The sequence below is a fragment of the Acanthochromis polyacanthus genome, chromosome 20 (genome assembly GCF_021347895.1).
Source record: "Acanthochromis polyacanthus isolate Apoly-LR-REF ecotype Palm Island chromosome 20, KAUST_Apoly_ChrSc, whole genome shotgun sequence".
Lineage (NCBI taxonomy): Eukaryota > Metazoa > Chordata > Actinopteri > Pomacentridae > Acanthochromis > Acanthochromis polyacanthus.
The window spans coordinates 11,726,916-11,753,448 of record NC_067132.1 but is presented as its reverse complement, the minus strand read 5'-3'; the positions used below and the strand labels follow the sequence as shown (position 1 = coordinate 11,753,448).

The 26,533-nt window shown below is 41.1% G+C and overlaps 1 protein-coding gene across 3 annotated transcripts in view; it reads right to left on the bottom strand.

Annotated features, from left to right (window-relative positions):
- The window catches only part of arhgap29a (Rho GTPase activating protein 29a), a 38,259-nt gene that overhangs the window by 5,128 nt on the left and 6,598 nt on the right, over window positions 1–26,533 (bottom strand). For 2 of the 3 annotated variants that reach the window (XM_022200259.2, XM_051940395.1), the window contains 15 exons: window positions 16,471–16,614; window positions 13,515–13,611; window positions 12,503–12,575; window positions 11,945–12,005; window positions 11,335–11,481; window positions 9,962–10,026; window positions 9,768–9,878; window positions 9,577–9,657; window positions 8,900–9,076; window positions 8,259–8,396; window positions 7,896–8,086; window positions 5,609–5,778; window positions 2,491–2,619; window positions 453–551; window positions 30–193 (listed from right to left, as the gene is read on the bottom strand). In XM_022200259.2, coding sequence (XP_022055951.2) covers window positions 30–193; window positions 453–551; window positions 2,491–2,619; window positions 5,609–5,778; window positions 7,896–8,086; window positions 8,259–8,396; window positions 8,900–9,076; window positions 9,577–9,657; window positions 9,768–9,878; window positions 9,962–10,026; window positions 11,335–11,481; window positions 11,945–12,005; window positions 12,503–12,575; window positions 13,515–13,611; window positions 16,471–16,614 — 1,847 coding nt within the window. Of the gene's footprint in view, window positions 1–29; window positions 194–452; window positions 552–2,490; window positions 2,620–5,608; window positions 5,779–7,895; window positions 8,087–8,258; window positions 8,397–8,899; window positions 9,077–9,576; window positions 9,658–9,767; window positions 9,879–9,961; window positions 10,027–11,334; window positions 11,482–11,944; window positions 12,006–12,502; window positions 12,576–13,514; window positions 13,612–14,536; window positions 15,289–16,470; window positions 16,615–26,533 lie in introns of those variants that run through there. The other variant, XM_022200260.2, reaches the window with a different exon arrangement.

Below are 26,533 nucleotides of genomic sequence, written 5' to 3'. Positions count from 1 at the left end.
ACCAGAAAGAGAAAGGAATCCAAGGTTACCTCCTCGCACTCTGCTCCGTGAAACACCACCAGACTGTCGCACTCGCGGCACTTGGAAGGCGCTCGAAGCTTCCTCAGCTTGTGGGTTTGGGCTGCTTTGGACATCTGGGTGTTTCTAAAGGGTCCTGGGGAGCTGGCGGTCTCTATTATCATCTCACTTAAACCTGTAGAATTAAGGGAGAAAAATGTGATTTTAAGAGACCAACTCCCATATGTCTTATCAAGAAAACAGGGCAAATCTCATACAGAAAAGACAACAGATCATGCAAAGAGAGACATGTTGCCAAGGTACTATTTTTCAAGTACCTCGTAGTTTCAATACATGTAGCACATATAAGAAGGACACTGTAACAACCATACAGTCAATACAGAACAACACAATAAAGGTATGACAGAGTGTGGAGTTAAATCAGTCTGACTCACCGTTATCAGAGGGGGAGGGAGGCTCTCTCTCATCCAGGTCATCAGCAGACGACATGGTGCCGGTGGAGGGGGTTCTGGGTAATCTCCTCTTGAAGTCCCCTGAACAGGAGTAAGGCAGGACACACCAGTAAGTCCACTTCTTCAAAGTCATATTGAGTCACCTTTTTAGTGACTTGCACATCACACAACAGCTGCAAGAATGAAAAGCCGCCGAGACGATTTTTGAAATTGAAAGGCAGAAAGAGGAAAGGGCGTGGTGAACTTCCTGTAGCTGAAAAGTATGAGCTTAAAGAAGGTGATTGGTGGTGATTCACACCTGCATTCATGTATCAATCATTGCCTGTAAGCTCATTATAATAGTGATTCTGTTTTGATAAACCCAATAAGGAGGCTAATCAGGGATAAACGGCTACATCATTCACACTGTGGGGGTTGGTGGATGGAGGCTGCAGACACGTCAGTACAACTGGAAACGACATGACCCCATTTAATGTGTTGCACATAGTGTACTAACAGCCTAACATCCTCCCCCAGGCAAAGACAGTCCTGATCTTACTGTTCTACTAAAACATGTAAACAACTCATTCTTGCACAGAGGCTTTTGTAGGGGAAAAATAAATGTATCACTGTGTGAATAACTATTGAGCTATGCTATTAAATCAATTTCACAAGAAAATGTTCATTAGGAAATGAATAATAGAGTAACTTAAAGTATTAGCTGTAAAAGCCCAGTCAATAAAACAAACACATGTGCCAAGGTGTGAAACTACTTCAAATGACAGATCTCAGTTAAATGTTTCTTTGCAAACATCTGCACACATCACATTGGGATTTAAAGAAAAAAAATGTACTTATTTCATGAACTGGTGATTTTTGAGATTCTGGGCCAATTTTTCCCAGACTAGTATGTGGCCAAAACACAGATTCCGATGATTCTTTAACTACATTTGGTCAATCAGAGGTCAGTGCAAATTAGTACATATTTGTTGAGATTATATGTCATCTGCTCATTTAAACATAATGATAGTTTTAATGCAAGTCATCAACTGGGGACTTTTTATGATGATATCTGTTAGTTAACATTTAGAAAAAAATGTTTGGCTTCAAAAAAAAAAAAACTAACTCCAGTATCATATATCAAACTTACACACACAAAGCTTCTATATTCTTAAGGTTTTCGTGGAGGGGATTGTTCATGTATCGTTCATAGCCCGATTTATCGAACATTTCATTCCTAATAGCATGCAGATGTTTTTCTTTTTTGCTGATAAAGCACGATACCCAAATCCCAACAGTGAAAAGAATTTTGAAAAGTGGCTTTACCCAAAGTTAAGATTTCTGTTCTACAAATTCTTTCAAAATGCAAGTAAAACGTGTCAGTGTTTAGAAAAAAAAATGCTGTGACTAAGAAGGTAGAGCTAATTCAGAAAAATGGTACACAAACAGAAGACACTCCCAAAAACAGAAAGTGCTGCAAACAGAATGCCAAAGGCAACACCAAGACAAACAACCCAATAACATGACAGAAACATGCTGTAGCACAGAAAAGTGTAGTACAACAAGGTTCCACTGTGACTGTAGTGAAGCACAGCGACAGGCGAAACACAAGAAGACAACCGGCCTCAACTAGAGCAACTATTTTATGTGTTTGTGTACGTTGTTGAGTGATACAGTTGCAAAATGTTCAACAAAGAGGCATCACTGTCAGTGGTTGCTAAGCCCCAAGATACTGAGATAACATGCCAACAAAGTTGGGTGAACATCAAGTTCACTAGAAAAAAAGGGCGCTGGCCCCAGTCAGTGCTGAGGAATGTCTCTGCTGTCATTCATTGCTGTCTGGTGGCTTTATCGATAATTTCAGACTGATACATGTGAACTAGATGATGTGGAACTTGGCAGTAAACACAAAAAGTGAAATACGTCATAACAAATGATAGCTCAAGCACTCCGATATTTTTCCAGAACATTAAAATAGTCTGTTGTGTTGTTCATTAACACTTATTAAATGTTCAGTTGGGGAGTTTATTCATGGTCCTACCTGGGCTTGCAGTGGGTGAGTCCATGGATCGGGACTCACTGCTCCCTCCAGCACTTTCCGAGTCGCTGCACATCCCTCCACCCTGATTGGCCGAGGTCCAGGGGCGAAACGGACCCTGAATCCGAAGAGCTGCATAAAAACAAATGACAGCATTGAAAGATAAGAAATCACATTTCAGTGCTGTGCTGAAAAAAGTGGAACATATGAGTTCATTACAGACTATACAGAACGTACTGTTGTTACTGGGCAACCTGTTTCCAATTAAGGTCATGGAAACTCACAAACTATTTATTTTCATTTCTGGTAAAAAAGAACTTATTTCAGTGGGTATACATAAGAATACTTCCTGGATGTAATATTTTTAACCCAAGCAGTTTCTCGATATTTTTTTCTCCTGTCACATTTTTGCTCACTGTGGGCTCATTATTCACTGCAATGTAAAATCCTGCATCTCTATGGAAACAACACAACCATGGCTAAAAATAGACACAACTCAGAAATGTCTTCAGTGTAATATGACAAAGTATAATGACATAAATCATAAAAGAGAAAACAAAAGTTGAATTTCTTTGATAATTAATATATTTTACAAAACTTTAAAAAAAAACATGCTATTAACATGTACTAACGTAAGTGTTACTCGTACTGAAAAAATGTTTGTTACTGCAGAATCAGGAACAAGTTTTCTGTTGTGCTGAAGAGCTCCGAATTTTTTATGATTTAACAGAATCCTAGCTACTGTTTTATGGAGCAATAGGAGTGCCAAATCAAAATATAAATAAATAAATAAATAAATGTGGAAATATAAAGAGAAATAAATAATTAAATAAATAAATGTGGAAATATAAAGAGAAATAAATAAATAAATAAATAAATGTGGAAATATAAAGAGAAATAAATAAATGAATAAATAAAAAGGAAAATTTTGTCTTTGCTTTTACCTTTTCTGTTTTTTCCTTTTATTTATTTATTTATTTATTTCTCTTTATATTTCCACATTTATTTATTTAATTATTTATTTCTCTTTATATTTCCACATTTATTTATTTAATTATTTATTTATTTATTTCCCTTTATATTTCCTCAGTCCACCAAGAAAAGGAAAAATGCAAATCAGTTTGCTCTGGGCGGGGATTCTGAACACAGGAGTCCTGCCTGACACCAGCTCCCAGCACGGCTGAAGTGAAGCCATGTCACCGTTGAGCTTCGGCTGATTCTGCCACTGATAAGAAAATAAACATTAATTTACCGAATTAGCAGCGTCCTTTCAGTGTCTGATGGCAGAATCAGCCGAAGTTCCACGGTGACACGGCTTCACTTCAGCCGTGGTCGGAGCTGGCGTCAGGACAGAAGCCTGTGTGCGGGTACGACTCCCCCCCTGAAAAGGAAGCCCCGCCCAGACGAAACTGATTTGCATTTTTCTATTTCATGGTGTCAGGCCATTATGAAATAACCACCAAGAAATAAAATGCAAATCAGTTTGCTTTCACTTGGTGGACTGAGCTGTCAATCAAATGGCTCTAGGCGGGGCTTCCTCGTCGTTCCTGATCACAGGCATATGAAGAGTAGACACGACACGCCCCTCTGAGCGGCCTGTGATCAGGAACGACGAGGAAGCCCCGCCTAGAGCCATTTGATTGACAGCTCAGTCCACCAAGTGAAAGCAAACTGATTTGCATTTTATTTCTTGGTGGTTATTTCATAATGGCCTGACACCATGAAATAGAAAAATGCAAATCAGTTTCGTCTGGGCGGGGCTTCCTTTTCAGGGGGGGAGTCGTACCCGCACACAGGCTTCTGTCCTGACGCCAGCTCCGACCACGGCTGAAGTGAAGCCGTGTCACCGTGGAACTTCGGCTGATTCTGCCATCAGACACTGAAAGGACGCTGCTAATTCGGTAAATTAATGTTTATTTTCTTATCAGTGGCAGAATCAGCCGAAGCTCAACGGTGACATGGCTTCACTTCAGCCGTGCTGGGAGCTGGTGTCAGGCAGGACTCCTGTGTTCAGAATCCCCGCCCAGAGCAAACTGATTTGCATTTTTCCTTTTCTTGGTGGACTGAGGAAATATAAAGGGAAATAAATAAATAAATAATTAAATAAATAAATGTGGAAATATAAAGAGAAATAAATAATTAAATAAATAAATGTGGAAATATAAAGAGAAATAAATAAATAAATAAATAAAAGGAAAAAACAGAAAAGGTAAAAGCAAAGACAAAATTTTCCTTTTTATTTATTTATTTATTTATTTCTCTTTATATTTCCACATTTATTTATTTATTTATTTATTTCTCTTTATATTTCCACATTTATTTATTTAATTATTTATTTCTCTTTATATTTCCACATTTATTTATTTATTTATTTATTTATTTATATTTTGATTTGGCACTCCTATCGCTCCATACTGTTTACTGTTTATTTTTGTCAAATGATTAAATGAGGCATGCGGAATAAAATGATTTTTATGATCAATCAGGATTTTAAGATTAAATTTGGTTAATCTTTCTGGCAAACCAGAATTCACATATGAGCAGTTTAAGGACTGCTCGAAAGCGGAAAATTCCAAGATTCTCTTTGTTTTTACTTTTTCTGGTTGATAAATGCTGTAATTTCGGTGTTTTATATATAAAAAAAGATATCATGCCTTTCAGAACCATCGGTGGGTTTTGGGGTACAAAGGGTTAGTTATGTGGAAATTTATATATTTTTCTTTTGTTTGGTCTATTTAAAGACTTCCTCTGTGAACTGATGCACCAGTGAGGGCAGTGCTGCATAAAAAAACATCTGGGTACAGTTTGCACACATATACAAATGCAGAAAACAACACAGGCAGGTAGGGTACAGTTTAAATCTTCTGCTCCTTCAAATTTCACTTGATTCAACAATTTGTCATGGTACTCACAGATTACGCCAGATTAAATCTGGCACAACTAAAATTTGGTTTACTGGGGAAACCGTCAATTTAGAGCATGCTGTGTCTAAAAACATCCATCCAGCGAGGATTCAAACCTCCAGCAACAAGTGTTTCTGTCTGGTTCAAAATGTTGGCCGTGTTCAGACAGTCACTTGTTTCTGTATGCGAGATAAACTGCTGAATATAAGCGGGTGTACCTTGACCGTCGGTGCTGCCATTGGAGCGTCTTTCTGCAATCTTGGCGTGCTGCGCATTAATGGGACCGTCCACGTCGTCTCCACCCAGGAGGTCAGAGGTCACAGACGCCTGCGACAGGTTACTGTGGGAGGAGTGGCTGCCAGTCAGCGAGCGCTTGTTGAGAGGCATCCTAGGAGGGAAAACAACGAAGGAAAATGATGACATTTGTCGAGACGGAACTCACAAAAAGGTAGAAGATACTGAGCAACACTGAGCACTAAATCTTTCACTGAAATCCCACAGAAATAAAGTTGTATATGACTGAATGACAAAGGTTGTATTGAGGGATTCTCAAGCTGACCTCACTGATACTGCTGAAATCATAATGTGTGATATCCAATGTTAGACTTTTATTAGATGAAAACCTTAGGAGACTACTATAGATACCCTGAGCAATAAGATATTCTCTGTGCTTGAAGAAAATATTACTGATCATAAACATTTACTCAGGTAAAGTCCTCTTAAATTTTAAAGCTGTATTCTTACTGTTAGGTTGTTCTCCATAAATAATCACACTGTAGGGTCTCAGTCATGATATGCACATTATTTATACTTAGATGTATTTGGATTTATTATAGTCAGATAAAGTAGTATTCAGTAGATTTGGAGTGTTTTAACCTTAATGTGTAAATGCCTGAAGCAAAATCATAAATGACCCCGACATTTACACTAATTATTTTACTTTTCTAACCCGGATCACAATCTTCATTTTTTCAGTGGAAAGTATTTTGTCTTAATAGTCTAGTGTAAAAAACATTGACTTGACTTATTTCAGACTCCTTCAGTGGCATGGCTGTGGCTTTTTTTTAAAAAAACTTGTTTGAATTTGTTGTCATTGTTAGCATAATTTGACTTTTGTTCATTTTGTAAAGCACTTTTAACTTTATCAGTGGGCTTTACAGTCTGTCTAAATACACTGAAACCTTGATCCCTAGAACCTAAATTCAGAGAAGGAAAAACTCCATGATGAAAAAGACGGAAACAAAAGAACTCAACAACACTATTTTCTGGATATGCTAAGTATTGCACACATTATAAACATTTAAGACCAGCAATGTTAGTCCAGGATTCTTGTCTCACACTAACATCACTCTCTTCAGACAACTTTTAACTTGATCAATATTTATAATTCCTCATCCAAATTGCCAATTATACCTGCAAATTCTATCAGTAATCACAAGATCCCTGAGTAATCCTGATATCATGAGATCCGATCGTCAAAGGCAGCAGTTAATCAATGATGATTAACGGACTCAGATACCCTACTTTGCAAACAATGCCAATCATAGTTTACCCAATTATCCTGCAGCATCTGACAATATACAATAAGAAGGTCAATGGTCTATATTTAACCTTTTTAGGGGCAATGCTGTGACTACATGCGAGAGTAGGTGGGTGTGTGCGCCTAAGTTTCATTTCCTCTCTCCCAAGCTGGACTCTTTTGATCAGAGGGATCAGAGTTGGGGGGGGGGTGGCAGAGGGAGAAAACTAAGTGAGAACAAAGCACTCTCTTATTTCCATCTGTCTCGTACATGTGTGTGTGTGACCACAAACCTGTGTCAACAAAACTCTCTCATCAAGGAAACTACCTATTTTTAACCAAAGCCTTCACAGGAGCTGGGTTCTAAAAGTGCCACACTGACCGCTGTGTTCTTCACCGTAGTCGGTCACAGCGTGCACGGAGTTGAACAGCTACTGAAAATGTTCAAAGAGGTTAAGTGCACCGATGGTAAGCCCACTGCCCCAGCTCCTCTCTCTCCCGTGACCACAGTCATTTCCGCAGGAAGCCCTCTCCAACCCAATTGTTTTACGTTTTCCAAAACAAGCTCTTCCACTCTGTCTCTCCACCCCACAGCAGCCAGGTCCACATTCCCAGAGAGGATTACAGCTACTCAGTGAGATTTTCTTCACAACACATAGAAATACTGAGACGCATTTCCTGACAATTTTAAATTTATCTAATTAAACTGAAATGTAGCCCCTCGGAGAGCTGCGACTCTGACAAACGAATCACCTCCCTTGATAACATCTGTTCAAGTAAACACAAACACTGCTAATCTAACAGGACTGACGTAGTTCAATTTAAAAGAAGCATCAGATTTCACTTTAATTCAATGATGTTCCAGTAAAGCTCAAAAAGTATAGTGCCATAATGTTCACAAGGAAAAGCTCTGAGCAGATTAAAATATCAACCACAGCCATCAAACTATCGTGGGAGTCTTTACAGATCATATCTTCATGTCTCACCCTGTGTTTTGCGTGGCAGCGGTATCAAACGAATGAGACTCCAGGCGAGGCACGTCGGTGGGCAAACTCCGGACATAGTCGATGTAGCGCTGTCCAGGCTCGTACTGCTTGGCGTTTTCACACAGACTCTGGTGGTTGACGGGCAGAGATACAACCTGGGCCTGCTGCAGCTGAAACCAGTTGACAGTCACCTGAAATAAGAAACAATCAGCATTATCACGAGCACCACACACTCACCTGTCTCCATGCATGTCTGACTCTCCGGTGAGGCAAGATTTAGCACCCTATCTGAATTATTCAAGCCGGTATAAGTTTAGATTAACATGTCTGATGAAGATGTACAGCACAAATATCTGAACTCACAGCCTTGAGGGTGAGGTCGCACTGGGAGACCATCTCTCGGATCTGGGTGATGATCTCGCTCTTGGTGTTGGCCAGATCGATTCTCTTCACCCCAACGTCAACCTGACAGGCTTTGCAGTGCTCCCTGGCCTCCTCGGCCTGAAAACAGAAAGCGAATCATTAAAAATCTTAATTCTCTGGCTGATCGAATTCATGTGACGAATTCAGGAAGTTTAGTTCCAGCTGTCGGTGAAACTGTCAGCAGTTGATGAACCAAAGATGCTCACTGGGATGGAAAACAGGTGGAAAAGCAAGGAGGTGTAAATGAAAGATGTTCTCTGGAATAAACAGCAAAACATACAGCTAAACACAGTTTTATCAAACTTAGTCAAAAAGATCCAGCCATTTCTCATCTTTGTAATTCCTGTGCAGAACTGAGAGCTGATCACAAGACCTTCAGAAATGACTGTAAGACATTCTATTGTGTGCCTTAATGTTTTCTTGACGGTGTTATTGTCTTTCAAAAAAGATGGAGAATTCAGATAATTCAAAGCAAGCTGCATGTTAATCAGCAGAGACAAAATTCAAAGGGTCTATGTGATGTGTTCAGGGTCCACAGTATCTAAAAACACCCATCAGGCCCTACAGAGGAGGAGCTGTACCTTCTGCAGGGCCTCCTCCTCCAGCCTCCGCCTCTTCTCCAGCTGCTTGGCTGCTGCTGCTCCTCCTCCGGCCTGCTCCTCCTCCAGTCGGCTGGTGGACACCTTGGCCTTCTCATATTCCTCCTGCCGCTGGGTCTGCAGCAGCCGAGCCTTCCTCAGAGCGCTGTCTGCTTCGTGCTGCAGGTGTACAACACCGCCAGTTCATTAGCAGGCCGAGGCAGGCATAAAAATAACGCACGTCACACATAAAGCAAGCAGACAAAAACATGACTTTTAAGTTTCCATCCTCTTTGAAGATCAGAATAAATGCTTTAGAACTTTAAACATATATTTCCCTCATCATGTTTCAACAGCATTGCACACATGATTAACGTTAAGTGACTTTTTAAAATTTATTTTTAATAGCAAGTATGGAAGCTTAACCAGCAAAAGTAGTTTTTTTAGAAATAACTAATACCTATATTAGGGTTAACAGTTTGATAAATGATTCTGTCATAGGTGGAGGAGAGCAATTATCCTGACAAGCTGCATGTCTACAAGACAAAGCAAAGCACTTGTTTGTAGGTTAGGCACTCCAAGAGCATTCTTGGACTGAGCCTCCAGGTCAGTGAACCTTGTTATTCAGATGCGTGTGTGTGGCCCTCTTCAAAGATCAACCATCCTGAACGTCCACTCACCATTTTCTTTTGCTCTCTCTGCCACTGCTCCTTCACCTCTTTTCGTAGTTTGTCCAGCTCATTTTTTCTGGCCAGGAGAGGCTGCAAAGAAACGCATAACACTGTCACCACACCCACCACGCAGCCAGTGAGACTTCCAGTTTCCATTATACAACCAAAGACAAAGTGCAGCAGTTGCTTTGCTGAGCTACCTGTATGAATTTGTTGCTTTGGAGTACTGCTGCAGTGTGAAGTACCAGGTGGCTGTATTCAATGTCATTTTTGAAAGCTGTCGTGTAGATCTCACAGAAAGGCATGAATTCCTTGGACAAGGAGGAGAAAGTCTTAATGAGAAATAGCAGCTAAATTACAACAGTAATGTGCCAAAACTGCTAAATCCACCTACCTGCTGACTTGCAAGCGTCTTGGCAGTTTCAGCCATTTTGGTGTAACTCTTTGCACACTCGATGTCTGCAAACGGACAACAGCGAAGTTAAAATACAAATGTGGGAACATAGGGAGTGTGTGCAGCACGTATGTTTTCATGGCATGTGAATGTGAAACTATTATATCTTAATTTAAAAAAACAAAGCTTTTCTCAATTAATCAAACCACGGCCTTGAATCATGTAACTGATCTACAAAAATAAATTAGTGAAGAAAGCATTAACTCAGTGGATGTTGAGCAAACAAGCTGATAATAAAAGTAGTGTGCAGCCTGACTGAGAGCATTAGACTGAAAACATTCATTAACCAATCTACCAAACAAAAGCTCTCACACTATAAACTCAACCTTGAACCTGTATAAGACTTCACTGTTTTCAAGTCCAGCTTAGATGATCAACAGGCCTCAAAGGAATCCCCATATTTGGCTAAACCACTGCATTTGGAGATCCATAACTGCCAAAAATAACATTCAAACTGAGAGTAATTTAACACATTTCTGGCCAACTAGGGATGCCTGGAGCTGCTGTGTTTAAGACCGACTGAACACATAGGCAATAAAAAGCACAGAAAATATCCTACATCCAAGCTATGGGCTCCAGAACTAAAAACGGAGGTTAGGAAATTAACTGAAGAGAAATATCACTATAAAAGTGTCTGTTTAAGGAGATGAAACTGTAGTAAATTCAGTGTAAATTAACTGTAAAACTGGCCAACCACGTGTTTCCGTTTATAATTATACCTTTTGAATCTTTGAAAATTCCTTACTTGTTTTATTTTCAAATTTAAATAAGTTCCTGTCCATTTTAAAAGCTCTTTCCGGTCAATTCCATAACAATTTATTGTGAACACACTGGGGAGAATGGCATAAGTGAAACAGTTTTTACAGTTCATCTGAAGAAATACCTTCTGTTTTCACATTAAATCAGACTTTAATGCATGTATCTACAACTAGGATTTAGTGACAGTGCAACCAGTCTGGACGTCAGTTTGGTCCAAAATGAAATGTACAAATGTACAAATTCATAGAATATGGGATATTTAACAAAAGAAAAAGAAGTAGATGTAATTTTAAGAATAGAAAGCAACATAAGTCTCAGAAATATTATGTTGTTATATAATATATATTATCAACAGAAGAAAATTTTTCAATATCTCCAATGTGTCTGAATAATAAGTCAAGTCTACAAGAGGTTACTGCTTTTGAAAACTCTAAATGTCCCTAAAAACACTTTATAACACACATTCTTCATGTCTTTATCACATGACAGCTTTTAGGACTGACTGGTGCTATTTAGGCTGCTCCCTCTTTACACCCACCAGTGCCCAAACTCACCCATGCTGATGCGCTTCTCCACCCACGCCAGCAGCTCTTTGGTGTACTTGGACCATGCTTTGGCGTAGAGCAGCGCTGACTCCACTCCGCTGTCCTGCCGCTGCAGCGTCCGGTCCACCTCTTCGGCCCGAACCGGTGGAGACGGCCCTGTGATGGGCACAGGAACCCCACGAGGGAGGTTGTAAAATACAGGTTTCAACATGACCCCCAGCATCCAACCCCCCATCCAACAGGCCTCTAACCTCTGCTGGATGTGCTGCATGTGTGTTTAGCTGACAACATCCTGTGACCGTGACTCAGCAGGAAAAGCCCACACTGACCTTGGGTTATGGAGATATGGGCTAATGCCATCTGAAGGTAAGTAACGCTGACAGCAGACTGACTACATGTATTAATGCATGTTTAGTGGTGACTGCTTGCCACCTCAGATAACCCCACAGACATGTCAGAGACACAGCACGAAACACCAGCAGTAATAGCAGCTTAATTCTAAAACTGGTTTATATTCATAAGCTTTTTCTCACAACAAATTTCCACGGATTAGTTTCCTCCTCCTCGACACTTTCACACAGCAGAGTACAGTAGCTGTGGTGTTAGAGATCTGTCTTACCTGGCGGATCATCTTTCTCAGGACCGGATCCTCCAGATTCCACAGAGAGGTTCTCAAAAGACTGAAAAACAGACAATTGTGTGTGTTTTTTAAATCTACAAGGTAAGGTAGAGTGTGGAGGATTTCCACATCAGAGCACAGTATAGCCTGCTGACATGCTTAAAACAATTCTTATCACAACCTCCACTTCCTCCTCAGAGCTGTTATTAAATCTGCAGCAGGAAAACAACAATGCAGAGCATCAATTCATCATCTGCCAAGGTAATTTCAGGAACATACGTCAACTCGCAAGCACTTGTTTCACCTCTGACCTCTGCACTCTGCTGGGTAACTTTTCATTTCTTATGCTTTTGACACTTCGGGGGCAGTAGGCTACATCCTGCTGTTAACGAGCTGGTGAATGAACCAATGTATTTATAATAACTTGGGCACACATGGCTCACTTTTGATGCCAAGTGCAGTTCTGGAAGGTACTAAAGCAGGGATGTAATACTTCACATGTGCTAAATCAATCAGACCACCTGTTTCATTGTAACAGAGATATTGTTCTTTTCTTACCCTGCTTCTCTTAGTCAGGGGGAGCCCCAACACTGATCCATTCTCTACATCTCCCATAAGGAAGTCAGACACTCTGAGGAAAAATGAAAACACAGAATGAACAACTGGGTTGAGGAAAGGACGCAAATTATCAGGAGTTGTCATCTAATATTCAGCTTTTTTTTTTTAAATTTCTTGCTATTTTTGAAAAAGGTATTTCTGATAAAATAAACTCTTTGTGAGCAGTCACCACTCTGTGGTCTTGAACAATGTTCCGCCCATGACACTATCTGATTGGTTACACGTCATGAGTAACAGCCTATCAACACTGGAAGCTGAATTTTGAAATGTTTTCTTTTAAATAAACATATGTAAACTATCAATAAACATGGCCGTCTAAAGAAGTTTTGTGTTGGAGGTTTTACTGCAACTGTATATTGGTTCCAAATATTATTTATTGGGCTCCTTGATTACTAATAATCAGTCAGCTAAAAACATACCTCAAAATATCTCTGTGTTTCGGTAAAAAGAGGTACTCCAGCGCTTTAGAACTGTATATCCATGAAGCTGGGACGCTCAGACTAAGCAGGTTAACAAAGATTTTAACGAAACTACAGAACTAAAGAACTAAAACTCAGAAATGATCCTGACTTTTAGCTGAGATCTGAGAAATCTGAGACAACCCTAATTAAACTATGAAAAGTTTATGTGTAAAAGCTGGTAAAGAACCCCTTTAATGTTGAAACAAAAGGTTTTAATATATCTCTTATCTCATATTTTCACAGAAACATCCGTCATGTTCAGTTTATTATCTAGTTCATATTTCCCAATAGTTCTTAATTTGAATAGTTTTAAATGTGCTGTATAAATATAAACTGACCTACAGTAATGTGCTAAAGAAACTGACAGGAAGCAAATGCTAACAAATGATTAAGCAGCACAGTCAACTGCTGTGCAATTTAATGCAGCAACAGCGAACACAAACTGAAGTAAGTCATGAGAATATCAATCACACTGATGACATCATACTTACACATTGCCAAAAGTGAACGCCAATGTGTCGATAGCGGTGTAGATCTCCCCGAAAAGCTTCTGTTTGTTCTCTTCGTTCACCTCCTTAAAGTTCACTCCTGTCAGAATGTGATGAAACAGGACTAAGTCAAGTTTTGGTAGCGAAACTAAACCCCCCAAATACTGAAGACATCCTGTGATTAATGTATCAGTGCCATGATATGATTCATCATCCTGTGTGGATGTCTGCTATGGAGTCAATGAAAATCTCGGCTGAGTCATGCTTTAGTCTTCCAAATCCCCTAGAGGCAGGGAACTGTTCATTTTGTATCTGAAATGTGCAGACTTTTTCAAAACTGAAAAGGCCCTCTGAGGCAAGCAAAAACAACTGCATGTTAAATCAGCAAAGATAAGCAAAGACTGCAAGTGTGTATATTTGGCTGTAATCTGGTGAGGCAGTAGTTTCCTGCAGCAAGTCTAAACACAGTGATGACTGAGGACAGAATGGGGGAAAAAACACTAGTGTAAATATGTCTGTAATCAGTCCGCACAATAAATTTCCTGCCCTGACTGAGCAGAGAGAAAATAAACCGGCAGAGAGATGCTCAAAAACGGGACCAAACACTCAGCAATAAATCAGTGATGCCACTGACTCTGCTGCCTCCATCATTTCCTCAGTTTTTCCTTTCCTTTAGAACAATGGAGATTTCTAGAGTTCAAAGACTGAGCAGAGACAGGTTAAACAGAAAACCAGCTTTCTTCCTTTCTTCTCTTTTGGTTTCGATCTTGTCTTTTTAACAGAAGCAGATATTGAGAAGTTGGGAAAAGTTAACTTATCTTGACTAGGTTCTCAAATACTTAAGGTAGACTGGTTCAAACCATAACAGATCTAGATTTAGCCAGGGCTACATAATGACAAAAGAGGAGCAAACACCTACTAATGATTCCCAAAACATGGACAGATACCTCCTTCATCAGTATTCGGTATTGACTTCAGGTGTTTAGGAGAGAGTTGTTAAAGAAGTGGAACTACAGATTACCTACCTCAAAACAAGCTTTTCCTCTCTTCCTCTTAAACAAAAATATGCCTCATTGGTCATGGCAAGTAACCTTGAGACATTTTCCGTCCTACCACCTTAAACATAAACCAGATCAATTCCCATGTCATTAGAAAGTCCAATAGGATGTTCCTCGAGGCAGAAAAATGAAAATTTTACAGAAAAATTAATCCAATGCGAAAAATATTCTCTCAGACTCGCACACAGGAAGTGTCAAAGTCCTGTCACAAGTATTTTTACAGGGTCCCAGGTCCATGGGGCCCTGGGAGTCTCTCGTCAACCCTAGAACAGCCACTGTAACCACCACCATTCAATGCACACAACTCTTGTGCAGTTCCATCTCCTCCTCTTCTGTCCAACCCCTGCCCCCCAACAGGACATCCTGAGGCTTGCTGGAATACAATGCCAGTACTCGCTCAGGCCCCAACCAGTGGTCCAAATGTGGAAGTTACATCATCAGGGAAAAATGGTATTGTTTCAATGGAAAAGCACAACACTCTCGAAACCTTCGTCAGCAGCACAGTCTTATACAGCATTCGGGAATTGGAGGGGCTGAAGTTCCAGTGAAGAGTAACACGACGGTGTAGCGACTGAATATGGAGTATCACCAGAAGGAGGTTCAATTCTGTATGAATAAGCGTTCGAGCTAGTGTTGACGTGAACTTAAGAGTGTCATGAAGCAGTCACAGTATTCTTCCACGTGTACAGCAAATGTTTTTCTCTAAAATTAGGTTCAGGACACAACACTACTACTTCTAGGTTACTTGACACACCTGCATAAATAGTAGAATGCCCAATATGACATGTTATTTGTATGAAACATCAATGGCTTTGAGATTCGGGAGCAAAAAGTAATGGCACATCTGACATAGTGTCACTGGGTGAGTGGTCAAGATGTGAGCTATTCTGGCCACCTAGTGGTAGAAAAGAGGTTACAGTGACTGCCAGTGCTAAACCTGTTGTATTATTTACTATTCATCACTAGAGTGTGTTCAGGGATTTACCACTGGTGACCTTTCAGTTGGCATTTTTAACAATCATTCCACTTATTAATGCAATATCATTAAGAGCCTAAACTCCTATAAAACAACTACAAAGCTGCAACATAAAAGCCTTAATGAAAAGGTTCTTAGTCAACACATTTGAGTGCCAAATGAATAGTGGAGTTACAGCGTGAAAGCAGTGAATCAAAGAATCTAATAATTGTTTATGGCACGCCTGCATGCCCCACGCCCAAATGTGTGTGGACTTCTTCCAAAAATTTCAGCAAAGGTAAGTCACATTCATATGCAGAGCCTCCTCGGGCTTTGTTCACTGCGTCATGTCACCATTCCTGATTAAGTGAAAGCTTTTGAAGAAGCTATGCAGCCCCTCTATGCCCCTCTTTGCAATGCAATTGAGACGAGGTATACTCAGGGGATTCTTGTGTGGCGGCCAAGTTAAGAATTGACCTGCATGCCAGATCATAATCTCAAAGAATGAGGGATTGAATAGGAATTCTCAGTGTTGTTCCCTCTGGACTGGCAGACAAAGCACAAGGACACCCGCTTCTCCCAGCATCTTCAAGTATCATGTATCTGACTCCCAAATATTATTTTCTTACGCTCTGTATGGGGTTTGAAACACAGGCTACTGCATTCTAAGCACTTGAATGACTTCTAAAGAGCTGCGACACTTTGAAGCTAAAGAAATCTCCTCAGAAACATTCCCCTGGAAGTTCTTCAAACTGTTTCTAAGGCTTGGGAAGACAGTGCAAAAGACAGGGCACAGTAAGAGTGAATGTCCAGGGGGGAGAGGACTGTCAAGGGAGAAGGGAGGATTAGATAGCCGAGACAGAAAACAGACCAAAGGAAGAGTGGAGGAGTAGCTGGCATGTTTTACAGGAAAGTTCAGAGTTATGATGTGTTTGAGGCAGCTCACCTTTGACCGAGGCGATGACGGTTCCAGCCGTACTGAGGATGTCCACCGAGTTGAGGCTCTGGTGTTTGCTGATAATGGCCTTCAGGACTCGGAGCAGCTCACCGAGCCGCTCGTGGACCGCCTGATGGAGGCAGTCCTGGTGCTCTGGAAATTCAAAAAGACAGCTTGATCATACCAATTAATGTTTAGTGAACAGTCGTAAAATGACCTTGATCATTTACATCAGCCATCATTTCCATTCAGACAGAGAATCTCTGTTCATATCAATAAACTACATTAAATACACTGCTGACAGTGAAGCAATTTAAAAATCACAAAGAATGCAATTTAGACTATACATTATGCTGCATGTGTGATCCAGGGTCTTTTTTCTTCTTCTCTTTACTATGCTATTTAATTTGATTGCAGAAAGCGAAATACTTAGATTCTGCACTTGCACAACTGTTTTAGTGTCAGAGCTTGTTTACAGAAATGTTCTCTTATATTCTTATTGGATTTTTTAAAGATTATTATTATACTGTATTTAACCCTCATGTTGTCCTGGGGTCATTCTGACACCCAAAAAAACTTTTTTTTCCTCTTTCCGTCATATACTTTTATGTAAACGAGGTCTATTTGGCCCTGAATTCCAAAATGAAGGGAAAAATGTTTGGTAATGGGTTGGACTGAAGTCAGACTAAAGGTGTAACACAGATTTGATTGACAATTTATTTTAATTTTGATCCCTTGAGGACAAAAGATGCATGGCAAATTTCAGAAACATCACAAATACACATTTGAAGCAATTTAAATCTCCTCTTTGCATTAGAAAATAGATCGGCTAATATTTTGACGGTATAAATCTATCACAAATAAGTACGGATCTGAAGCTTAATAAATTTGAATTACAAATCACCAAGTCATAGACAGATAGATTTGATGTTTTCCTTAAATAGTTGAATCCTTGCTGGTAGTCATAATTTCATATTAGGCAGTTCTGTGAAGTGAAGGCTTGTGATTTTATTTCCTTTTCTGACCAAACACTTGCAGTGCATACCATTGTAAACGCTAAAATCGAAGGAATCCTGCAGGCAACCTCCTGTCATAAAAACAAAATACTGCTGTTTCTTGAACATAATTTAGGGCACTACACGTTACAACTGTTAGGAAGGTCGATTGTTTGAATTTCTGAATCAACTTTCAATCAATCATTTGACATTATGGCACAGGGAAAGATAGATTACATTAGAGCTACTGCATTATCTTTAAGCCTTGTTAACCTTTGACCAGTAAGATAGAGATCAGACGTTGTTTCATTCCTCCACCACAATGACAAGTCAAACGATGCATGCAATTAAAGAGGCTAGAAAATTACAGGTTTTCAAGGTGCTACATTATGCTTTGAACTGTCAGCAGTCTGGCGTTTACTGTAATTTAACACTGAGGCTTAACAAATACAATGATATCATGTCTTTTAAAACCTGAGCAGACTGGACCAAAAACCCAGCTATTTACAAAACACTTCCTCCTTCACAGAAGTGCAACAGGATCGCTACCTGACATTCCAGCTACATTGGTTTAAAGTATGACCACGGTGGCCATGTCACACTACAGACATACATTCATAGCAGTTGTAGTCAACCCAGTAGCCCATCAAGACAACTGGACCATAAAACAGGTACTGCACACTAACCTCACTGCTAAGTGCATAAATAAACATGACCCACTGTGGTCTTTGTGCAATTAGCTGCTATCTAGTGAGTTAACCAGAGAAGGAAGGTATCTCAGGTATGTCATTCTATGCAACCAATCTCACTTTACTAACAGTGAGTCACCAGCAATTAAAAAAAGGACAAAATGCACTTTGTTATCATGTACCTTGAAAATGTATTTCCGGCATTCTCAAGGAATGAGGTCATGGATGGCAAAATGTAAATGAGTTAATAAACAAAGGTATTCTTTACTACTTATTGTAAACCTACAAGGCAGTGTGACTAAGTTGTGATGCAGCGAGCATGGCCCAAGGGGAAAGGGGAGACGCAGCTCCTCTCTCACAAAACACACATAATTACCACTGTGACTAAGGCATGTTCCGGTCGCAGGCTGTAATCACACTAAACACACACTAGGCTGCTCGACAGGTTGTTTCCATGTCATATTTTAAACATAATTATGTCAGTCGCACGTTTAAATGTCTTTAATTTAATAACTGTTTCTCGGTCACACCTTCTTTCAACTCCTGTAACCAAATACAGCTTCAAAACAACAAAACAACAACAACAACACACAAACAGAGTGGATACAGGCAGTCAAAGCCACATTTTGTGCTGACGATCACCCCCGGATTACCCTTCATGGAAAGGGGGATCAGAAAGACTTTAGCTGTCGCCCATTTTTTTCTTTTATTCGTTAGCCCTCTTTTTGGAGTGGGACAAATAGTGCCGCCGGTGGGGCTAATAATGCTGGGTCTTTGTGGCAGCTATGACAATGCTAGCTGAGGCCTGACCCGGAAATCCAGCCAACTGACCGGGCTGTGACAAGTTCACACTGACCCAACAGATCAGTTAAAAAAAAAAAAGCTGGTCCAAACTCACACACTTAGTGTCAAAAAAGCTATAGAGAACAGTTCTTTATGTATGTTTAATAATGCTAATAAGAAAGAAAGATATATATATCCCATAAGGACTGTAGGAGAAATGCTTCTCCAAAAATTTACCAAAATATGCTGCTAATTTACAACTTGGACCACGTAACAAAAACCCAAAGACCTGGTTGAGTGTTATGAATGTAGGTTATAGCACAGTAAGTCACACAGAGGTGACTTCAGGTGAACAAAATGAACATGCAAGTCAATCAGCTAAGCAAACAAATACTTCAAATCCCTACACACAGCAACGAGCAACTTATTGCCGACATAACTACACAAGACGAACACAAATCCCAGACTGTCCCACCACCACGTGAACTACTCCTGCCAACATGCCCCGTTGCGCCCTAGCCTGCCAAAAGCTTCTCCACAGGACCTGGACAGTCCTATCTCTCTCTATAGCAACCATCTTCATCCATCTTCCTTCAGATTGCCATGCACAGCTCCTTCCAGTGCCGAGGACCTGGTGGGTTTTGATGACGGCAAGATTCTCGCCTTTTTGTTTCAGCTGCCCAGCTCCCCACGAGGCAGGAAAAGGGCCAGCGGTGCACTTCTGGCACAACCACACATCAAACTGAGGCTCAGTACTTCTGGACAATCCATGCACATGGGTGTACAGAAAGGGTTATTCTAGCGTTGGTAGGCTGGATTGTTTTGTCATTTGAAAAGTGACAAAACAGAGAGAAGCTATTTTGCAGTGGTGGGACATGTACTCTTATTTTCAGGCCCCAACTCTGACCACTGGATGTTTTCCACATTTGTACTGGCACTGCAAGAACCGACAGACATGAGTGGTCCCAAAAGACTCAAAGTGTTAAAAAGAAACTACTTTATGTACATTTGATCCATTCTTGTAAACGGACCTCAGCTTTCCCATAGACTTTATCTCCCATAACATTATATGGGGACCCCAACCCTCAATGATTTGATAAGGGTCAAAGTTTACAACGAGCTGCTTCAACCCTTAAGCCCTTAATTGGTCCTGGTCAGTTTAGGTCCCATTTATGGACATTATCCTTTGAATGACAACATACACACAATGGCCTAAATCATCCCCACACAGGCTATATACCCCCTATTCATGTGCCGAGTAACTGAATCCCGAGTCCCGGAGGCGTCGAGTCCAGGCAAGCCAGAGGTTTATTAAGGACAGGACTAAACCATGAATTACCCACGAGACAGAGGGTCTTCCTTTGCAAAGCTCCATGGGCTTCAATCGTCAATGGCGGCTGTGTGGCCTATTGGAAGATCTTAAATGGAGGCTAATTAGCAAGACATTATGGTTGCGTCCACCAGCCCAGCAGGACACAGGATAATGTACAGAGACTGATTATTTAACCCCTCAACTGCATTCTGGTTGAGACACAAAGAGAAGACGACTCGTTCCCACCGGGGATGGCCTGCAAAAGGAACATCTGACGGGTGTGTTTTGTTTCAGAAGAAGCATTGTCATTTTTAAGATGGGAAAATGTGAAGAGTAAACTTCTGCGGATATATATAGTTGCAGGGACAGAAGACGTTTCAATTTGCAAATATTAGTTCAAGGCCATGCGAATGCTGGCAAAAAACAAACAAGCCGCTGGGAAGATCGCTCAGTTTTTCCCCAGGGAAGTGTGCAGACTTTGGAGTGAGGACTTGTTTGAGTGCCGAAACTCACTATTGTCCTGGGCCAAAGCAAACAGTGGGACTGGTCGCCTCATGGGCCTGCCACATGAAGCATTTATGGAACAATAAATCACAACGACAGCTTTTCACTTTTCAACGGGAAAGAGGGACTGGAGTTTGTGTGTGTGTGTGTCTTTGTCCAAGTGTGATAGTTAGCAGTGGAGGATTGTAAGGAGTAATAGGGGAGGAGTTTTGTGGGTATGGGAGTCAGAAAAAAAAAAAAGAGGAAGGGGGTTGTGTGTTATTTGGGGTGGTTCTCTCCCTCGGGATTTGTCCCAAATTTACCCCTGCACCCCACATCCCTGCTCCAGCGGGGGTTATGAGAGAAGCAGAGAGTGAGAGACATTCCTGGGCATAATAAGCCCTGGTGAATGAAGGCTACAGGGGATCAGAGTCTGATCCTGATGAGAAGGAGGCCGCGGATCAGGAGCTGCTCAGAGGCTGCCAGCACACATTGCCAGGTTTTTACTTCATTAGCGTCATGGAAACCCAACATTCCAGCCTCTTGTTTGGAGCGGGGACGGGAGTTGCAGGAGTGAGGGGTGGAGGGGGATCCATAATGAAAACATTGTCAGATCATTCACCATCGAGATGACACCTTAATAACAAAAAAAATCTGATGGAGCACATACACTTATGACATTTTCATGACAAAAATAAGGCCATAGCCTCTCATTTGATAATATTTTGACCTGAGAATCCGGTATAGAAAGAATTCCCATTTAGTCTACACAGTATGTGAGGGGGTACTATTTGGGAGTATGAAATCTGTCGCCATAGCAATATTGTTGGGACAATTGAAGGGTTTGGAAGCAGAGTGGTCTAACCCACTTTCGGTAGATTTTCAGAAAAATTGATTCAAAGTTTTGTGTTTTGAGAATGGTATAACATTCGAAGCGCCACTTTAACGCTATATTTGTGTTGTTGGTTAGACCACTCTGCCACTAAAATGTAGACCATAAAATATTACAGTAATCATATAAAACTGAGTTCAGATATTTTTTGTGGGCTTACACAACTCTGCTTCTAACCCCATCAACTGTGAACTAGAAAATGCTTTGTGAGCTTTTCCAACACTCCCAAACCCCCAGTACCGCAGGACACTGAGGCGTTTTTATCAAAATGGTTTAATTTGTGTTGCATTAAAGTACAGGCAACTATCCAGGTCTAATGCAGCCCTGCAGGATTGATGCAATAGTCAGTTTGATTATTCTTTTCAAACAGAGCTAAATTAACTGTTGTCACCCAACGTGCAGTCAAACACACTGCAGAAGAGCATCTCCTGTTCTGACTTGTAATACATGTAAAGCCAACGTGGTCTGCAAGGCCACAGACTCTACCAAAGTGAAGCTACGCTCAGCTGTGTTTTCTGCATAGTAAGTTCTTCCCCACAACATATGGACTACTATATAATAAAGGGAATGTCTTTGTTGTGCAAGAAGATCAGTGCTAAAAAATGCTGATTATTTCCTTGATGTGGACCATATGTTAACTCACTTTTGGGGACTTAGCATCAATGGCCTGACCCTCCGAAGCACAAAACTTCCACTTGGGCTGACACAATATGACTTGGCAACATTCCTCTCGCTGCGATCCTAGCTATGCTCAGCCATGCATTGCAAATCACGGGAGCAATGTATTATTTATGCTTTCAAAACATTCGAGAGAGCAGAGGATGCTTATTGCCACAAGCAAGTGTGAAATCACTAAACATGTCACAACCGGGTCTGCAGAGGTCCGATCAAATGGGAGCAGTCCATGGCCGAGGGGGCTAAATAGTGTGTTGGACAGGCAAGCCATGACTAATATCAATCAAAACCTCTCCATGTGTCCTATTGAGTCAGACCCCAGCTGGACATTCCTTCTACTCACCTCCAAATAACCAACCAGTACTCTAAGGCAGCAACTGTTTCAAAGAAGTTGTGAATTCATCAAAAGCTATGGAATTGTTGGGTTTCAAGATCCTCCAATGAGACTTGGCCCTTCTTCAAAAGATGAGCAACCAAATGTGGGTTCAACAATCAATCACTGGGTGACTCAATAACCTTTGTTTTGTTCAAATGAATCCTTCTTTAATTGGCTGGGGTGAAATGCCACATTCTTCTCCTAACCAGCACGACATCTTGTGCCTAAAATGACCCAATCCAAATTTGAACTATTTGCACAACTATAAGGCAGCCTTGAGGAATAGGTCCACTTAACCTTTAGCGCTCTGCTGGGTCACTGCGATGGGTGGCCCATACGTCCCCCGATATCCCCCCCTTCCACTACATACTTCCTGTGGTCAGCAGCCCTGTTCCACCTCTGTCGTCAGACCACCGGCGGTCCACTCGGCGGATTAGCAGATTACATGCAGCTGGTAAAAGGCAGGGGAACTTTGATTTCCCAGACTTCTATACTCATACCGAGGCATTCCCTGTTACTTCACCTTTGAAGCTATTTTCCCATGACTGCGTGCACAAAGACCTGGCGTTTCAAAGAAGGACCCCTAGGCTCGACACACAGCACCTTCCACCTGGGTAGGGGTGTTTTTGTTCACACTCTACAGGCTGCAGCCAGGCTTCTAAGGTGTTAGCTGAGGAAACCAGAAACAAATAAAAAATTATGAACAATAAAGGCTCAAATGCCTGCTATCAAGTTAACAGAAAGGGGCATGGCACTAGAGCACATTTGGCAACCCAATGATAAAGATCAAATGACTGTCTGATAGCGTAAAAATGTTCCAAGATCTTTTTCTAATCAAGAGACATATTTATCCTAGGATATTTCTCTCTTTAGTCCTTCACATATAAATGAGATACACAGTGTGGAGTGAGGAATTTGTTTTTCCCCCTCTTTCATTTCTCTTTGGAGCTGTCTGTCACAGTGAGAAAGACAGGCAACCTTTCTCTCTAGATTTCCCCCCACATCACCAATGCCGCCGCCGCCCACTGTTGATGCAAAGCTCTGAAGGCTGGCATTCCAACTATGCTTTCTTTAAGAGAAACTTGCAAATCCCCCACCGTGCAACCTCTAGCTGGCAGCCAAACTGGTCAGGCATTAGGCTGAAGAGGCTACAGAAGCTGTGTAATGTAGGCAGGCCAGGGAGTTGGAGGTCATTCTAACAAGTGCAGAGATGGGCCCCTTTAGTACACCTGTCAAGGGATAGAATTGGGAGGTGAGGGGGCTGAGGTTGGGGGCAAACATGGCATTGAGAACAAGAGGGCCCTGTTTAGCTTTACCAGCACCCTAATCCTGAGAGAATGGGGTTTGTGCGACAGAAAGCTTAAAGAGAACAGTTACTTTCATAACTGTAAAGGCACTTAATTGACTGCAATAGTACATTTCAGTCAATTAAAGAAACATTTGCTGATTCCAAGTTTGTGTGAACAAAGAACGGACCTCAGGGAGATGCATGCAGATGGAGCTGCACCGCTTATAGAAAGAAGGGAGCTGGGACACACATACCAACCATTTCAAGAACAAAAAGTGGAACATCTGAAGAGTTTAAGAAAAACACGGGCCCAGTGAGAGCACAAGGCAGCGTTTTGTTTCTTACCATGGCTACAATTAGGAGCTTGTGCAGCAACAGACTTTGTATGGGGGTGAAGGCATTCAGGCCTGTCACATCAATGCTGACCTCCACTTGCCTGTCTTGTCTGTCTTGTCCTGGTGCATTAGTCATGAAATATGCAGATTTCAGTGCTCACAGGTTAATATAATTAACAATAGGTTAACAATAGCTTCACTCTCTTCCTTTCTGCACCACAATGAGGACTAATATGAGTCTTATAAGACAGGAAAGACACCAACTGCTCCTGGTTATGCTTCATGCTTCCACTGTTTACCTCACCATCTCTGCAAAGCAACAGAGTTCCCAAAATGACTGACTGTGGAGAACAAAGACAATGGCTGCTTATCCTTCTCTCTTCCATCAGCTCCACTGGCCTTTAACAAGTTATGAGTTGTACCCAGCATGGGGCTGACCCAGTCACATGCGAGCACGCCCTGAGGTTGGCTCCATCAGAAAAAAAAATCGAAATGAGATATTTTCCCAAAGTCATTCTGCTCTAATTGATATGCTCTTGAATAACACAACACAAAGGCTTCAGTGTAGCCCTTCTGAACGACTTTGTTGTAAGTGTCAGATGGATTTGGTATCATCTAATTTATATGCAGAAAAACCTGCATCTTCGACAAAAAGAACAGGCGGGAAGACAGAAACTGCTTTTGCTGAGTTAATTTTTTTAACACTAATTCATTTGTGTTGCAAAATAATAATACTAAAAAAAAGATTTTCTAATTAAACTTTCAACCAAAAAAACATGCATGATGTGTATTTTTACAAGGTAGAAATTAGTGGACAGAATCAATTAAGAGAGTTAGATCTTTCACTGCTATTAGTTCAGATATCTGAGTGAAATGGACAAATAAATTGCACCACATATGTAGTTTAGGAATGTTGCTTTTAGGCCTTTAATCCAATCCAGGGACAAACACGGGGGATACTTAAGCTCATTCTGAGAACAAATTTACCATCTTTGTTTTAAGTTTTAATCCAAAGGAACGAGGGGAGGTCTGGGCTAAATCTGCTGTCCCCATTCTGAGTAATATCTTTTGTTCATGCACATTTAAGAAAACAAATGTCTGTACCAGTACTTTCGAATTAGATAAAAAATAAACTTCCACTGTATCTATACATGGAGCCTCGTGCACTTCGAGTCCACAACTCTCAGTGTGGGAATCCTGGAGCTTCATCTTAGTGTGTGGCAGACATCGACAGCCTCCTGGAACAAAGCTGCCTCTGCAAAAACAGTGCCCATAACCATAAATCTCCCGAGTGGAAAAGGAGGGAGAGACACACACAGAGAGGGGAGCTCCTTGGGGTTCCAACTTGAAAACAACTTGCAAATCTTTAACTTCAGCTGGGCTATTAAATTTGACAGGTCAGCATGGTTTTGCCACCCGTGTACAGCGTGCCATCTCTGCGCACATTAGCCAACGTCAAAGGGTAGATTTTCAGCTCATGGTGCCGTGTACAGTATATCATTTCGTGCTTTGTTTCCTGAGGCAGACGGGATAAAAAGGACCTGCCATATGTCACAATACTCTGTACTTTAATCCTGGGGGGGGGGGGCAATCCAGAGACCTCACCCCAGCACACCAACTAATGCTGAGACAAATAGCTGTGCTTTTCAACAAGGATCACCCAGAACAATTAGGCTAATGTAATAAATCCTGATAGGCAGCTTAAGTAGCAAGATAAGTGTACATTATGATTAAATCTTAAAAGATCTGTGGAAAATGCGCAATTCCGAGCCATAAATGTAACTAGATATTCAGGAGACAACAAAGGCTTGTCGTCCTGTGCTCAGGATAATTCACAGTGACTTAAAGTATGGGCACAGTAAAAGAACCATAAAAGGAACTTTTTGGAGGCAAGAAGAAGCTCGCAGTGCTTTACAGTGGATCCCAGACCCAGAGGGATAGCCTGTCTAAACAGAGCATTGCTGCAGCCATTAAGAAAGTCTGGAATGGTTAGCGAAAAGCCCAAGTAGGGCTAATTTTAGGCTGGTATTTCACACGGGGTGATTTGGAATACAAATTTCTAAAATAGCATTAAGGCTTTCTCTGAGGACCTGGAGCAGAACGACTTTCCCACATAGCTTTTTGCATCATGCAGAACACTCAGCTGGTTTCCAAAAAAGAGAAGAAGCACGTATTTTCCCACATCTTCACAACATATTTCAACTAAAGGTACCAGAATAAACCCAAAATGCAACTCGCTAAGGT